Genomic DNA, 17,751 nt, shown 5'->3' with positions numbered 1-17,751 from the left:
ACTCTTTTCAATTAATCAATCAATCCAATTCAGCCATGAATCAGATTGATTTGGTTCCGAGTTCAAATGTTTCACTGAAAAACAGTTGACTGAAAAGGAAGATTATTAACTACTATTGACTTAAATTGCAGTTTCTTACCCAAAACTACCAAATGACTTTAGAAACTTTGGAATATAGGGAGTACTTTTATGACAATTCACATGCTTTTATGTCCTTTATTAAACATGAAAGCTCCAGCATTATTCAAATGTATTTTGCATTCCAGCTAAACAGTCATACAGTTTTGGAAAAACAGATAAGACGACAGAATTTTCATTTTTGGGTGAACTATCCCTTTCAGAGAACAGCAATGTGGCAGAAAAATGGCTGTCTTCTGTCATCTGTAATATGTAATTGCAGCAGGCATACAAAAAAGTCAAGTTTGGTAAATATTTGCATCAAGAACACTGAAAAGTACCTTTCTGGGTGACAGATCATGGACACACACACACATCATTGATCGTGCACAACCAAATGGTTTGTTAAACCTGCCTCCATCCTCCTCAGATACTGGAACTGCTGAATTAATACATTCTATAAAAGGCATTTGACTTCTATGATTTAGCTTAAGATTATTGTGCTACTCTGATACTAACTGCAAGTTTAAAAAGTATACGGAAGCAGCTACTGTAGCAGAATTTGAGACATATAATTAAAGACATTCAGTGTGTAAATATAATACAGTTTCGTCTGAGATTTCAAACAATAACACCAACATGCTGCTGTTGCATTGAAATAACTGTTCAAATGTGGCTCAAATACTGTGATTCGAATGAACAAATGCTAAAAAAAAACACAACTTTTGGCCCTAGTGATATACACATGAACTCAAGGCTATTAAAGCTCTTTGCATGTTGAAATAGAGTAATACCCCATCATGTCTGAATTCAGGACACTGAAAGGCACAGGATCCGGATCAGTGAGCTAAAAGGAATGAGGAAAGGAATCTAGAGCAGCTCTCCCCTTGGGCTGGCAAGACATACTGATGATAGGAAGAGCCTCCAGGCTTGTGTAAGGGTTGCCAGGTGTTCTCCAAACCTGTGCGTACGTGTAGCAGTTCTAGAGTGAAGTTTGATTTAAGTAAGGCTGGCATTAGAGCTGCTTGTATTACTGTTTCGCTTCTGACCGCTCAGCACAATGCTGGGTACCTGGAGGCCCATCTGCACTGAGAAACTCCCATTCCACACCTACAGGGGTCAAAAGAGAATCTCAATGTCACCGCCATCTTTATTTAAAAAACATTTTATCTGAAAGTTTTAGTTAGAATAGTTTTTGAGTGCACTAAAGGTGCACTAGCGAGTTGTTGAGTTTTTCTGTTTGGTGTGATGACATTTAATGTCCACTGCAACCTCTATAGTGTCCCATTTAGCTACTTCTCAACAACTGCCTTTTTCAAGACAAGTAAACGCTTTAAGGGAGGGGGAGGGGGGTCTAATGCTGTTTCATACATTCTGAGTTATTTACACTGTTAAAGAGTTGGAATCTCATGCTAAACATGGCCAAAGTTTCAAAAAACAATTTGGACGTATGATGGCGTATTTCTGTGCCAAATACACTCCTTCTGGGCTCGTATAAGTTTCGGAAAGTTTTTTTTTGTTTCCAGGTGGAACGTTAAGGGGGGGTACAATGCTGTTTCATGCATTCAGAGTTATTTACACTGTTAAAGAGTTGGATTCTCATGCTAAACATGGCCAAAGTTTCAAAAAACAATTTGGACGTATGATGGAGTATTTCTGTTCCAAATACACTCCTTCTGGGCTCGTATAAGTTTCGGAAAGTTTTTTTCGCGCATGGCACTTCATGACATCATAAATGTCATATATTTATCATAAATAAAGCAATCCCATGGCACACTGAAGCGCTACAGGGGAAAAAAAGATAGAAAGCATTATTACACGGCTCTGTGGAATACTTGATTCTGATTGGTCGCGACATTCCGAGGTATGCTATCCCTCGATAACAACCGGTAAAAGCTAATAACATGGGCTCATTCGGGTAACAGCAGTCGGTGCTGTACTCTTGCTTGAACTATTTTTTCTTAGTGGAAGCTTTGCGTTTGTTTAGCTAATAAAATATTACAACTCGATTCAAAATGGTGTACAATTATTTAATTATGTCATCCTGGTATCGCGAACTCGCTCTCGTTTCATACAAACGCAGCTGCTGCCATTTTGCTAATATGCCATATTCTAACGTTATTCTAACGTTCCCCTAACGTTAATCTAACATTCCCATAACGTTAGTTTTTGGTTACCAGAACGTTATTATAACTTTCCCCTAACCTCTTTACTCCGATATGATCACCCCGCTGTACGTCAGTAATCATCCAGCACACTCGTGACCCAGTACAGTAGCATGGAAATTATCTGTCTGGACGCCTAATCACTATTATAAAAACCACATCTTGTTTTTATCTATTGTTTAAGTAATAATCTGAGCACATCAACCATCATATGTAAGATTAAATAAGATTCAATCTGTCCATTAATATGTAAGATTACTGAGTACTTAGATTTTACATTTCTTCAGCACCAAATAAAAATGACTTCAACACAATGTATGGTTCATAAAATATGACATTTATTCACAGATATATATATATAAATATAAAAGAATAAAAAATTACTTGGCTTAAAGTAGGATATCAGTACATTCATTTCTTACCACTGAAGTGTACAGTTTGTGCAGCGGGACCTTCTTTTGATCCGTAAACAAAAACCTCTCGCTTAACATCATGTTCTCTTCAGTTAGGCATTTTAAATCCCTCCGGAATCATATTTACTCTCATAAATATATTAATTTTAAGTAATCATTCAATAAAGAGATCGATAAACGAGCGAGGCAATCAGCCAGTAAAACGAAAAATGACCGTTAATTTTTAAATTCTGCGAGCGTGCGGCTCTCTGTGAAAGCGATAAGTGATAAAACAAACCCACGAATTTATGATTTCTTATAGCTTAACCCTGGCTTAATATTATAATTTAAATCGCGTTTTGATTGATCTAATTCTGTATTTTAATATTGTAATAAATGCTGCATTAAACGAATTTCAGGGCTCTGTATTACACATTAACATCTGCGACATTTTCATTGGAAAGATAGTTTTACAGGGTTATAAAAAATAACCCGAGAATAACCATAAGGGAACGTTCTGTATAGTTATTTTTAGGTTATTTAAAAATAACCACCCTGCAACGTTCTGGGAACGTTATTTTATGGTTGCAAAAAAATAACTATATATAATAAATAAATAATAAATAATAAAATGTTAGTCTAGTTTATGCTTGAAACTTTGTACTGTGTAAGTAAATGAATAAATGTAGACTTTTCTTGTACATTTTTTTTTTTTTTTTTAATAAGTTAGAAGTTGTGCTGCATTTGAAGCACCGCTCTTACACACATATTGTACTTACACATATCCAGACAAACATGTTGTGACTTGCGTTTTTTTTTTTTGGCAGCATCTTGTTCCATGACCGTGCATTTTTATGATGGTGTCAACTCGAGTTAAAAATAGACCTGCATTCTGTTCTATTCAATTGTGCTATCATCTAGATGCTTTTGAATGAAAGAATGCATCTTACGCAAAGGACTCGTAAGATGTCTCTGTAGAAAATTATAGCCATCTAGCATGTTCAAAATATCCCTAATTTATGTGTGATTTAATTGTTAAATATAAAGTGAGCTGTATTATATCTTACCATAAAGGCTGGTATAACAGGCTGCTGGAACTTGGTTCTGAATGTATGAAGGAGAGTTTTGGTTCTGGAGTTGTAAAAAGACAATGTGCCTGAAAAGGGAGAGGAAAAACAAGTGTTACATATTGTATGTAAAGATATAAAATATCATTCTACTTAATTTAATTTAAAGATACAAATGGCACATGCTGCAATTAAATTTATGCTTATTTTACATATCATTCACTAAATTAAAAAAAAAAGTGAGAATAAAAAATTGTAAAATAAACACATTTATACTCTATAGAGCAACTAATTGATTCTATAATCAGATTTAAATCTTTTTTTACAAATAAAGAAAAATAGTGACTATTTGTTCGCACAAAAGTCCTGACATTGTCAAAATAAAAGTCCAACGTCTGACACAAACAGAAAAACAACTCAGCCAATGCCAAAAATAAAAAAAGCCAAATACTGCACTTAGCAATATATCTGTCAACCACTATATTAAATATACAATCTGTGACTGCTGCAAACAGCCGGTTCTCACACAGGCAACATCATCCATTTGCTTTTACCATAGCTAACAAGTTAGCTTCAGCATTAACTGTGGCACTATTTTACTCATTTTGTCATATTTATAGCTTAACTCACCTTCTTCGTAGTTGCAGTAAATGCCGATGCGGTCGGGAAAGGGGCAGTCCAGTGTTCTGGCTTTATTATTGTGCTTGGCTGTGAGGCTCTGCTGAAGCCAGTTGTTAAGGTGGATGCACCAGGAAGCGTTACTCTTCCCCAGCTGATCAAAGCGGCCTAGAGACCGCAAAGCGACTCCTGCTGCAAACGACTTGCTCTCCTTATCAAACCGTACCTCCCAGTAATACTGCCCTGCATCGATCATGGTGTCTCCTGGACATTGGAGAGAATTTGGGGAGTTTTTGAATAAGTTGATGGTTCTTCAGTGTTTTGTAGCTGATTGCAATATGTTTGTTTTGACTCACCTAAGACAGTGTAGGACTCTGCTGTGAAGCGGTCTCGGCCCACTCTAGCAGATGGAGCTCTTTTGGGGGACATCATGGCTGTCCTGAGGGAGGAAAAAATATATAAGATGGGACAGGCAGAGCAATTTATCAGGCTTTAAGGCTGGGTAAACATTTCAGCAAAAGGCTGCTTTTGGCATACAAATGTTTTAGCCAATGACAGCACGTGTAAATAGGCCATGCTGGCGGTCTGCTTTCTGTCTATTATAGCCAGCTATGAGAAGCAATCAACAAATTTGTTTAATAGAAACAGCTGTGTAGTGGCAACCATGTCAGTGTACAGCACTTTGTCTTAAAATAGTAGGTGTGACTCTGACCTGGCAGGAGAATGTATAGGAGAGCTGGTCCTGTTCTTCTCCTTACGGATGTCCTGGACAGCTACCTTCCCACCGCTGCTGTCCCATTCCACACTGAGATCCTCCACCTTCAGGTTCTGATGGGCTGAACCTGCGTCCAGTTTAAAGACAAATGCTGGAAGCAAATGAGAGGGAGATTTAAAAGTAAGAGGTTAAGTTAATTTTTTTGTTTTCCATGTTTTCAACACTTCCCAAATAATCTCCTAGGGCTGCATGAGGTAAAAAAATATATATATTAAAAGACAGCCTTTTGCGATTTGGTAATTGTGTATTGCATTTTCACTTTATTCTAATTAATTGTGCAGCCCTATATATTTCCATAATTTTTAAAATTGAAATTGCATGATAGGCCAATTAATCAAATTAAATCACAATTAATCACATCTAAATATAGACAGTTCAAAAAAAATTATGCATTGAATAGGTATAATATTCAATCTATATTATTACTGTTATTTTAGAATTAATTGCACTAAATTAACGTTAATTAACATAGATTAACATTAAATTGACAGCCCTAAAATTTATTTCACAAAAGGGCAGACATACTACAGCAGTGGTCTCTAAATCAGGCTTTAACAGACAGTTTAGTAGTAATAGTGCTTTGTAACTTTTGTTAGACTCTTCTCTGTGCAGAGAAGAAACTTCATGCCTCATTACCCTCAATAGTGCTTTGTAACTTTTGTTAGACTCTTCTCTGTGCAGAGAATAAACTTCATGCCTCATTACCCTCTGTGTGTGTGTGTGTGTGTGTGTAAGTGCAATTTACCATGTGTTTCTAGAGTAACCGGCTCTGAGAATTCACCCGCCACCGCTTTATTGCATGCCTTCACTCTAAAGGTCATGTAACGCGTGTCAAAACGAAGGCCTGAAAAACAAATGACATCATGGTCATAACTTTATCTAAAACTACTCAAGAAAAGATCAGAAGCAAACCAAACATCAGCACGTACTCGTGAGTGTGAACTCAGTCTCTTTTATCCCTTCCACCACCATCCAGGGGTAGTCTTCTCGAGCCCGAGGAGGACCGTCATGATTGGTTCTCCGATATTCCAGGATGTAGTGGTCGATTTTGGAGTCGGGTTCAGGTAAGGTCCACACCACTGTGACTGTGTTATCAAACACCTGGCATTCAGCCACGTGGATTTCTGGTGTGGCAGGCACTAAAGGTGAGAGGAACAGAGATATCTGATACCGAAGACCTTTGTTCAGATACCAGCCAAAGCCTAAAATTTTCATGAGTCCCAATAATCCGAAACATGAGACATGGAAATTCTGAAATTCTTGTCATTCAAAATTTAAATAATGTTCATTCATTTATATATATATATATATATTTTTTTTTTATATTGTTATAACTTCTTATAACTTCTTTAATTTGAACCAGTAAAAGAGAGGAAATTAAGTCATAAAAATGTAAACTAATTCGGTCACAATATTATCAGCCTACACTGGAAGTACACTCGTGACACGTTTGTTTTTTGTTTATTGTCAGATTTTCTTAAAATTGTGCCATGGTTATATATGGGAATTCTGAAATTATTATAGTTATTAAAGATAAATAATGTTTATAAATTATTATATTAATTTTAATTCAATTATTATCATTTCTAATTTATTCGTTAATTTAAAATTAAATCTGATTTAATTTTATCATTAATACCATCCTATGACCCAGCCTCAGGGATTACTTCTGCAATGTTTAGTTAAAAACAGTGTGTTTACATGTACAACAGAAACCAGTTTGAACAGTTCACAAGAAAATCTGTCAGCATTTATGTGAAATTTTGGAAATATTATATTTTTCTGTTTTTGACATCAAAGCTGTTACACCATCAGATATGTTGACACACTACACACCAATAAAACCGTTTACATGCAAAGCAGGCAGAAATCGATCAACTGGGCTTTGCTTAAACCATTTATGACATTTCCTTATTGATGTTACACCGACCTGGAAGAAATTTGATGGCCTGTAGCATATTTCTTTCCTGAGTGAAGTCCACCATCATGTGATTCATACTGTCACTGGCCTTTGCTTTCAGAGACAGGCGAAATGCCGGAGCCATGGTCACACTGCAGACACACAGACCCACAATAAACACTTACAGTCCGTCTACAATAAAGACAATAAAACTCATCTGACAGACTGAGAACAGGAATATGGGAATGTCATGAAGGAAAACATCAATGAGGGCACAGTAAACCACTCCATGCATATACACACGCACACACCTGGGGAGTCAGATGAAATGAAAATGAGCCAAATTTCACTAATAAAAATCACTAGAATTTTGCTAAAAAAAAATTAAATGAGTTAATGATAAAATGAATTAACTTTCAGGGAAGGAGTGTTTGAAGATGTTCTACACTGCATTGAACTCAATCAAAGATCTAAGTATGGACATCTGTACAGTACCTATCCTTTATCTCTTTGGCCGCCTGCAGCAGAGAGGAGAGAGAAAAAGAACAAGGGACAGAGAGAGATAGGGAGCGAGAGAACTGAGTCTCATTGAGTCTCAACAAAACACAATACATCAGTCATACCAGCACGTGTTAGCAGGAAAAGCTAGCAGCATCTGACACAATTTGCCACTTTGTTAGAGAAAGCAACAACAGCAGTTCCAAAAGGCTGTAAACAAACAGTCAAATAATTATGTATTATTAAGTACATTTTGAGGGCAAGTCTCTTAAAAGCAACTGTACAAATATAATTTCATTCACCATAAAGTGAAACACCATAAAGTCATTAAAGGGGTCCTATTATTATGCTTTTTACACTTTCAACTTCCTTTAGTGCGTAAAGTCCTCTTGAAAGGGAGTTATTTTCGCTATATCAGTAAGCGCTGTTTCTGAGCTACCTCAAACGCCTCGATTGTGATATCTGGAGGTGAAACATCACAGACACATTCTGGGGACACCTGAGACTTACAGTATATCTTGTACAAAGTAGCATTATAGGAGCCCTTTTTAGTGTAAATAAATGAGTCATTTAGTTGTAACAGTGTTGTAAAGATTCCAAGTGGGCGGTACCTGAGTGAAGTTGTCATTCTCAGATGAGCAGAGCGTCTGATTGGCTAATTCCAGCAGCTCCTCTGAGCTCTCTAGGGCTTTGGTGCATGCGCTCAGCTGACTCTGAAAAGACCATCACAACATTCATAATATCATTTGACAATTACATAATCTGGTTGAAGTTTACTAAATGCTTAGGCAGGTTTACATTACTCTATTCATCTACAGGGACTTACATAACTCTACTCATCTATAGTGATATTAAACAGCACAACTGTTGTCAACATTGATAATAATAAGAAATGTTTCTTAAGCACCAAATCAACATATTAGAATGATTTCAAAGATCATGCTTTGCCATCAGAGGAATAAATTACAATTTTAAATTGTAATAATATATTACAATATTACTGTTCTACTATATTTTTGATCAAATGAATGCAGCCTTGGTGAGCATAAGAGACTTTTTTTAAAAAGCATTAAAAAGTCTTACAGACCCTAACATTTTGAAAAGCAGTGTAAATGCAAAAAACAAACAAACAAAACACTTTTATTTTCTGGATCACAGGGCTTCAGATGTGACCAAATAATGATTATAATATAATACATTGTATACGTATAATTATATATTATATAATTATATAGTTGAGGAAAATACAACAAAAAGTAAAGCAAATTACAATCAATGAGAAGAGATGTAAGCCACAAATTAGATTAACCATCATGGAAAACAACTAGTTTCCGAAAGGTAATCGTATATCATGCAATATATAAAAACTACAAACTGACGGAAAAGCATGAGTGGATAAAATGATGAACCTAAATATTTTCATATTGTGACCTCAGGCTCACACACTTTAGTCACAAGGAAATTTAAAATTATATTCTTCCAAGGAAGTAAATAATCAAAGAGCGTAATGACAGAGGTAATGACAGGTTTACTTGTGAGGAATGTGTGCTGTAAAATGCTTTGTTTGTATGTACAGGTATATAAGGATGCAATCTGGATTATACACACACACACACAGACAACCATCATGGAAAACAACTAGTTTCCGAAAGGTAATCGTATATCATGCAATATATAAAAACTACAAACTGACGGAAAAGCATGAGTGGATAAAATGATGAACCTAAATATTTTCATATTGTGACCTCAGGCTCACACACTTTAGTCACAAGGAAATTTAAAATTATATTCTTCCAAGGAAGTAAATAATCAAAGAGCGTAATGACAGAGGTAATGACAGGTTTACTTGTGAGGAATGTGTGCTGTAAGATGCTTTGTTTGTATGTACAGGTATATAAGGATGCAATCTGGATTATACACACACACACAGACACTATAATCCTCAAGGATTTCTTATTATCCTTCTCTTAACATGACACATCTAATCATGCACAAGCTCTAAAGCCATCCCACTCTGCCTTTTACTGATATATATCTAAGCATTCTGTCTAGAAAATATAAAACATTTGAATGAGTTTCGGTAGAATTTGTTAAATTGTACTATGGCTCGGGATCCTCATGGTGCTCTCACCTGTAGCTCATATGTGCGACTGGCTCTTTCCTGCTTGATGCGTGTGACCATGCCCTCTTTCAGTTCATCCAGGATGGCATGCAGAGAGCTAAACTCTGACTCCAGATCCTCCTGCACTCGGTTTGAATTCGCCTGCAAACACCATTAACGTAGAGTTAAAGTTGCATTGTCTCCTCCAGCTTAAAGCTGTATTGCTGTTGCAAATTGCTGGTTTAGTGAAATGTGTCTGTACAAATACCGTGCTTTGCAACATATGCAGGCCAGCTGAGAGCTGGCAGAAAGATTTCCTCATTCATCAAACAGTTATGTGAGTAAAAAGAGCAGAAGGCCTGCTGTGGTGTTTACCTCTAGGTTCTCTAGACTCTGCTTTAGACAGCAGATGAAATTCTGAATTTCCTCATTCTTTAGAGCCAACGTTGTGATAATCTTCCTCAGTGACTCCTGAAACAGTGAATGAATCACATAAAAACACAAAGCAGATTCATTGTTATAGTTGTATTAGAAGTGTATCATTGCTTTGTGTTGCCATTTTGTGAAGTAGAAGTGACAAAAGTAAAAGAGTATATATAGATTATAAATATTATACAGAACACTTTTTAAAGCTTTTATTACTCCGCTTACTGTGCATGTTTTTCAAGCTCATTGCATACAAATATCACATATCAGCTATTATATTTTTACCATTTCACGTTTTTCATTTAAATAAAATAAATATAGTATAAATATTATATGAATATATAACGTGTTTTAAAGCTTTTATTATGCTGCTTGCTGTACGTTTTTTAAGCTCATTGCACATAAAGATCACATATGAGCAATTATATTTTGACAATTTTGTGGCTTTAATTTAAACAATATAACTGATATTATATAGAGTTAATATAACATTTTAAAGCTTTTATTACTGAGCTTACTGAACATGTTTTTTAAGATCATCACATATGAGCAATTATACATTTTACAATTTTATGCTTTAAAAAATATTACATATAATTAATATATAACAAATTGTAAAACCTTTATTACTATGCTTACTGTACATGTTTTCTGAGCTAATAATAGAACTATATAAAATATGTTTGTTGAGTTATTAAATGATCAACTGCATGATGCCTGGTCATGTGATCTTAACATGCCTGTGCTAATGAGGGAGCAACCCTCTTCATGAAGAAACAGATTTATTTAGAAGACTGATATTACTAAAATAATTGTAATATTTCTCAAACGTGCTATTTTCACAACAGAAAATAAATGCATTTTTGTTAGCAAAAAAAAATAAATGACTGAGTGCACCTTAAACACAATTTGTTAAGATGATACTTTCCCATCGACGTCATTGTTTCCTTGTCTAGTTTTGAGTGTTTCGTGGGGAGACAAGTGCATACTTGTAAATAAAGCAAGGTAGAAGGAGAGGGAGCTAATATTACTGAAATTCATACAGGGTTGACCAGAAATGTCATGTTTCATTCTCCTCTCATCCAGGCCACTTGCATTGGATTAAGTCGCTGATGTTGAGCCACACAGAAGCGGCTTTATGTCCGGGGCGCCTCCCTGAAGCCAGAAGCTTGTAACAATACAGGCCGGTTTGGGGTTGTCCTGCACCAACATTTGTTCTGGCTTGTGAATATTCATCTATTACTATACTAAAATGTTATTTCCTCCCTTCAGAGCATTTCCTGTAATGAATATTTGAAAACAATACTCGTTTCGCGTTACAGAGGTGCGGGAACGGGGCGGTTTCTGGTGATTCACATTATAGGCTGTTGTTGATCAACTACATCATGCATATAAATACCGTGCATATCCAACGGTGCGAAGTTGTTACTTTGTCCTTTATAAGGACACATATCCACTAACACAATGGGCGGAGGACGTGACAAGTGAAGCTACAAGCTAACGGTATTTCTTATTTTAGTATCTCTTTTCACGCAGCATCCTCTCTTTTTCATCAGAAGCGCGTCGTTTGTAATTTCTCTGTAACGGCGGTCGCTTCTTACCTTCTGGTCGTCCATGCTGACCGCATGCAGCACCTGTTTCAGATATTCTCAGGATATTTATCTCAGGTCGTCCTCTATACAGCGCTCCTCCGCTGGTACTGATGTTGCTATGGAGCATTGCATCCCTCAACAACTCATTAGCAGCAAAGTGACTTCTGCGCAGGCGCACGACAAGGATGCTGGGTAATGTGGTTTTCTAATTTGCTATAGCTCCATCACAAATGTGCAACCTTAAATGTGAACTTTGTTGCCAGTAAACATGGGTATGTCTCATATGTTGAACATATATTTGTCTCAATATGTTGAATAATATATAGCCTACATGTCAAGTTTCAAATAATTACAATGTTTTTGAAAGAAGTCTCAGAAGACTTCAGTAATGGCTGCTAAAAAAATCACCTTTGCCAACAAAGAAATAAATTGCATTCTCGCAAATTGTAAGAATTTCACCATATTTCTGATTTTACTGTATTTTTACCAAACTTTTGATCAGTAGTGTGCATACAATGTTGTTTCAAGGCTTTTTTGTTTCATTTTTTTATTTTGAGGGTTTTGGGATTGTTGTGGGATTAATGATAATGTTCAAAATTATTTTTATTTTTAGATGTCTTGATTTCTGTAAATATGTGAAACATTTACCTTAAGTACAATATCAAAAAAAACAAAAACAAAAACAGAATGATGAACATCAGACAAGGACCAAAATCTTTATAATGCCTGTCTATAAGCTTTTCATCAACATTCAGTTTTAATCTGTATAAATGCATAAGGCAAAGTGTATATCTATTTTTTAATGTTTTCATTATTTTAAAAACAATTGTGTCTTTCCTAGATTTTTTCATGATCCTGTAACTATTCAATATATTTTAAAAGTAAATATCTTCCATATAGTTTCTCAGTTAAAAGGAGGTCATAAAATATGCATGTAAAAATAATGATTAAAGAAATGCTGTTTAAAATAGTTTTAGATCAAGTATAAACATTTTCCAAAGCATTTTATGTCAACTGCCCACATACAGATCATTGATCTGTAGCTTTGGGCCTGAACTGCTGCATTAATATTGTTCCTGCAGACTGCAGTAGCTGTGTAGCACACTACAGGATGGCCAGCTAAACAAAAAAATGAGAATATCTGGTGATTCAGCAGTTACGCAAAACTCCATTAAATCATCTTGGAGTAGCAATTATTTGAAGTGCCTAAAGCTGTTGGAACAGGGATATCCACTCAAGCACCTGTTTGATCTCTGTATACTGAAAAAGGATGAATGGAAAATTAATAAAAGAGATCTCCTATTGTGTTCCTAACCACATGTTCTTTCATCCACTGTATCATGGAGATGAGACAACAGAACTTTGAGAAGTTCAATAGAACAGTAACCATAGATACAGATGAATAGGTGTCTCTTGAAGCAGTAACCACAGTGATTGCTGAACTGCAGGACCTTCAGTTCAGATCCTGATTGTAACGATGGTCACGTGTGTATATTATGAAGTGATCAGTAGCGGTATCCATAGGGGTCACTGAATCGGAAGGGTTTGATCTCATTGACAGTGCAGTGGAGGTCATGTATGCGTCTTGCTCTGCGCTCTTCCAGCATGAGTCTGCGCGAGCGCTCTCGAGCTGCCTGCTGTTCTGCTCTTTTCTCCGTGCGCTTTCGCTTCAGCCACCTATAGTACAACAGAGCAAGAGGGAAATGATTTTACATTGGTTTTAAATACAATTCTCCCTCTGTTTCCTGATTTTAGAAGAGCAATATATGGTGCTGAACTCACTGTCTAAAGGCCTTCTCACTCTCCTCTCGGCTGTGCAGGCAAAAGCCGCTCTCCTTTTCCAGTCTCTTCATCTCCTCTATCTGCTTGTCTATGAACTGCTGTTCCTGTTTTTTCTGGAGCCAATTTTTAAAGGCCTCCTCTGGGTCACCACAGTCTCTCTGGCATAACAACACATTTAAAAAATTTTTTTTTTTTTTAAATAAATAAATAAATGCTGTTCTTTTGAACTTTCTATTAATGAAAGAATTCTGAAAATGTGTCACGGTTTCCACAAACTATTTAGTGGCACAATGTTTTCAACACTGATAATAATAAGAAATATTATTATTATAATAACAAGAAACATGTGACATTGAAGTCTTGAGTAATAGCTGGTGAAAATTCAGCTTTGCCATCACAGGAATTAATTACATTTTATATATATATATAATTTATTATATTTATATATTTTATATACATGAAAATATTTTAAATTATAGTAACATTTCACAATATTACTGTTACTATTGATTGTTTATCAAATAAATGCAGCCTTGGTGTGCATGAAAGACTTCTTTCAAAAACACAACCCCAAACTTTTGAATACTAGTGTAAGTTAATATCAAATAATTCACATTTTAAACAATGTGGCCAGTTATTTTGTTCACTTTTGTTCTGCCAAAGAAAATCGTTTCAAACGAACCCAAAGTAGGGTTTCTGGAACAGCACAAAGAAATATCAGCACTCTTGTCCAATGCAATTAGACGATGAAAACTAATGGTTGTAATATAATGCAAAAATTAAATGTAAGATGCTGCATGGGGACCTCTGGGAAAACCTCTGAGTGATGACTATTATTGCAGGATCGTTTTTGGATCAAACTAAAATACATTTTACTACAAATATGAAACTCAAAATTATTTGCAGGGTCTTCTGGGAAAGCACACAGAATCTGTGCCCATCAGAACTACCCACAAAAAGTCCTGCAGACTTTCTCAGAATTGGAAACCCATTATTGATAAAGTTTCACTCACCACTCACCTCTTTGTTTATTTAATATTTTGGCTTATTGGTTATGCCTTTTTTCTCACTATATCCATTCTGCACATTTTCCCTTAAAATCTGGATTTTTTTATTTAACTGTTAAGGCAAATATCTCTATTCTCTATTATACTGAAGATCATGTGCTGTGATAATATGTGCAATTTGATAAGGCAATCAAATTAGTATATGTATGTCATATCTAACAGTTTTTGAAAGGTTTCTTATATGCTTTGTTAAAACCAGACATATTTTATCATCTTATACCATGTTTTTACGTCAGATATTTTATTGGAGCTCTAAATCTGTCTAAACCAGGTCTCAACTTGATCACCATTGTTGGGCTGAAGCCAGAGACCACGTATGAGGTCAAGATATCAGCCATCAACGGCAAGGGTGAAGGAGAGAGCAGCCCCCCTGAGAGCTTTAAAACCCAACCTGTCCGTAAGTGCCTCTCTCTTTCTGTCTTCCTCTCTCTTTCAGTCTCTTTATCATATGACCCTAGTGCTTTCTTTGCCCATCAACCCCCCCTCCTCAGTGCAGCAGCAGACCTCACTACCCACAATGCATCCCTGCCTTGGACCCTGCTGGATCTCACTCCCAGGAGATGCATTGCTTGTCCTCTCCCTGTGCTTTTGCATTTATATGTGGATGTGCGTGTTCATTTAAGTGTGTGTCTGTGTGTTTAAACAATTTCCTGAAGGCCATCATGTCACTGCAGCCTCTCACCTCAGCAGTGCTTCCCAGTGATGTGGCGCTCCTCCCCGTCCGTCCGCCTCTTCTGCTGGTGCCAGCATGTGTCAGGCAACAGCTGTGTCTCGTGTCTACTGAGAGCTGTGTGCTCTGTTAAGTGTCGTCCGTGTTGATTTGCCACTCTTCTGTAGAGTAGATGATGAAACCCTCTTTAACCTCATATCTACAATCAGATCAGGATTAGACTCTCAGAAATTGTAATATCAATAATAAGATCTAATCTTCATGAAGCTGGGATATTTTGCATTTGTACAACAGTATCATTTGAAGATACTTCCAGATGGCATTTCTCATGTTTAACTAGAACTTATTACTTTCGCTCTAATGTACACTAGGTGTGCGATGAATGTAAGCCTGTTTCTGCCTTAAATTAAAATACTAATAATATTTTAATGACTTTATTTCCAAAATTTTTGATTTTATCATAATTGTTCTTTACAGCTCACAATTGATTGTGACTTTCATTTTTCATAATTGTAACAAAAATCTCAATTTTGGCTTTAAAGCTCACAATTGTGACGCAATATTGTGGCTTTGAATCTCACAATTCAGACTTTCTAGTTCACCTTTATGAATGTTCTAATTGCAGCTTTATATCTCATAATTAAAACTTTGTACCCCAATAATTGCAATGTTATATCTCATAATTATTACTTAGTTTTCATAATTGTAGCATTAAATCTCAATCTCACAATTGTGACTTTGTCATAATAGCAACTTTTTCATACTTAAACTCATAATTGCAACTTTATATTTCACAATGTCACCTTTTTATTATTTTAAGCTTATTTTTTGCACTCAGGTGGAAACAGGCTTATGTACACAGCTATATGAAAGTGAAGTCAGGTGAAATTTGAGGTTGGTTTTCAGTGCTTGACTCTGTGTTGTGGAGCTCTCCACATTAATGAAACATCATCCATATTTAGATTTCACAATGTAGTTTTCAAAATTCCTACAAATCTGCTGGTTTAATTACTGCATGTCACACGAAGCCGTTGGCTCAGAATGTTCCACTTAGAAAGCAGATTAGAAAAGTCAGTTTGCAAGAAAAGTGGGATGAGCACAAACACAGTTCTAGTTTGATTATTCAATTTCCTTCTGCACTCACAGGGATTAAGTGACAAGTTTAAATTGCGGAAAAAGTCTAATTCCTTGTCACTTTATTAATCCAATTTATTGATCCAATTCAGTTGATTCAAAAGCACTTTGTAATAACGTTACGAAAAAGGAGTCATACGGCAGTAAGCTTGATTTCCATTTGAATACCCAGAAGCTTTGGAGGGAATCTTACAAAAATGGGTAAAAAGCTAAAATAACACAAAACAAGACTTGTTTATTCTTCTTTTGGATGTACAATAGCTCATGGCAGGAGTGAATTGCTCCATTGATGTAAGTCAGAGACAGGCTGACATGAATTCTTATCTTACTTTTCTTACCATGTCATCTTTGCTTCAGCACCCTATGTTTTCACAGTCCCTACATTTGCTCTCTCGCTTGCACTCATATTACAACAGCTACTTGGGTCACCCAGTTTTGCCATTTTGGGAATTAACAAGCCATTCACATAGTATATTCTGGCCAAATGTGAGTCAGCAAGGCGATTTTCTCATCACTTTATAAGATGAACCCCAAAATGGCAAGTTGGCCTCTATTTTATTCATTCCTGTTCTTATGTTCACTGGTTTTTATGGTTCTCATCATGCTTTCCATCTTGTTTTGTTCCACTGGACATCAGGGTCCCCTTTCAAAAGTAAGTGTTCCATCTCTCTGCTCTCTTTCTTTCGCATTTCTGTTTGTTTTTCCATTTGCTTCCATTTCAGCCATTGCAACACTCCTGCCAAATCTACTAGTAAGCCTTTAGAGAAGATGGTAAAAGCTTGAATAGGAAGTTAAAGGCTCCATAAAATGGGTTAGAGAGTGCAGTTTTCTTTCCTGCGTTTGAAGGAAGTTGTGTATTTGGAAGGACTCGTCCTTTTTTGAATAGCCAGTAGGCTTTTACTTCACGGTCATGAACAGTGATTGGACCTTGAGATACGTGGTATTTATAATTCACTGAGAAGGCACAGTCTCTTACTAGAGTACATTTGATTGGACAAAAAATGGTGAGGCGTATAGATACAGTATGGACATGGATTCATGGATTTCATGGGGTCTTTAAATAAGAATGTATTGAGAATTCAATGAGTATTTTCGTTTCAAATGGACTCTCGTATTTCAGTGCAAATGAAGTAAAACTGTCTGGGGGGGGATTCAGTGAATTTAAAACTCTTTGCAATAGGTTTTGATTATAGCCTGTGCTTTAAAGAACTGTGGCGACTCACATTATATCTGTTGTTGTACTTACCAGATGGAATTCCATTCTATTACCCAAACAAGGATCTAGGTTTGCTATGAGATCATTTAGACCGGTACATTTTCTTTCCTTCCAGTCCTGGAGGCTCAATTGAGAAAATTGCTTTTTAATCAAAAACCTACAGTAAATATGCACCTGGTTCAACTCAATTATGCCACATGGAGCAATTAACACTTGATTAATTGAATCAGG

The 17,751-nt window shown here is 36.0% G+C and overlaps 2 protein-coding genes across 2 annotated transcripts in view; both read right to left on the bottom strand.

The window, feature by feature from the left end:
• Nucleotides 1–313: 313 nt before the first annotated feature.
• On the bottom strand, nt 314–11,748 carry LOC107657921 (fibronectin type III and SPRY domain-containing protein 1). The gene is made up of 13 exons (XM_016446244.1): nt 11,661–11,748; nt 10,009–10,104; nt 9,664–9,795; nt 8,144–8,245; nt 7,530–7,552; nt 7,065–7,186; nt 6,064–6,273; nt 5,880–5,978; nt 5,072–5,225; nt 4,716–4,798; nt 4,372–4,623; nt 3,742–3,830; nt 314–1,227 (listed from the first exon to the last, which is right to left on the bottom strand). Exons 1-13 carry the CDS (start codon nt 11,673–11,675, stop codon nt 1,117–1,119), a joined length of 1,488 nt encoding a protein of 495 aa, XP_016301730.1. The 5' UTR covers nt 11,676–11,748; the 3' UTR covers nt 314–1,116.
• An 843-nt stretch (nt 11,749–12,591) lies between these two features.
• ccdc181 (coiled-coil domain containing 181) overlaps nt 12,592–17,751 on the bottom strand; it is a 9,630-nt gene continuing 4,470 nt past the window's right edge. Inside the window, exons 5-6 of the mRNA XM_016446243.1 lie at nt 13,434–13,591; nt 12,592–13,328 (exon numbers count right to left, since the gene is read on the bottom strand). Coding sequence (XP_016301729.1) covers nt 13,157–13,328; nt 13,434–13,591 — 330 coding nt within the window. The 3' untranslated portion in view covers nt 12,592–13,156. The remainder of the gene's footprint in view (nt 13,329–13,433; nt 13,592–17,751) is intronic.

Source organism: Sinocyclocheilus anshuiensis, unplaced genomic scaffold (genome assembly GCF_001515605.1).
Source record: "Sinocyclocheilus anshuiensis isolate Anshui unplaced genomic scaffold, SAMN03320099.WGS_v1.1 scaffold107, whole genome shotgun sequence".
NCBI lineage: Eukaryota > Metazoa > Chordata > Actinopteri > Cypriniformes > Cyprinidae > Sinocyclocheilus > Sinocyclocheilus anshuiensis.
This window is presented reverse-complemented; position numbering and strand designations above follow the sequence as displayed.

What these genes read in the sequence shown, in the direction of transcription:
- LOC107657921 (XM_016446244.1), bottom strand. An exon ending in GCCAAAGAGATAAAGGATAG is followed by an intron (nt 7,187 to 7,529) that starts GTACTGTACAGA and finishes GTGTGTCTGCAG; the next exon opens with TGTGACCATGGCTCCGGCAT. An exon ending in GGTTACTCTAGAAACACATG is followed by an intron (nt 5,226 to 5,879) that starts GTAAATTGCACT and finishes ATTTGCTTCCAG; the next exon opens with CATTTGTCTTTAAACTGGAC.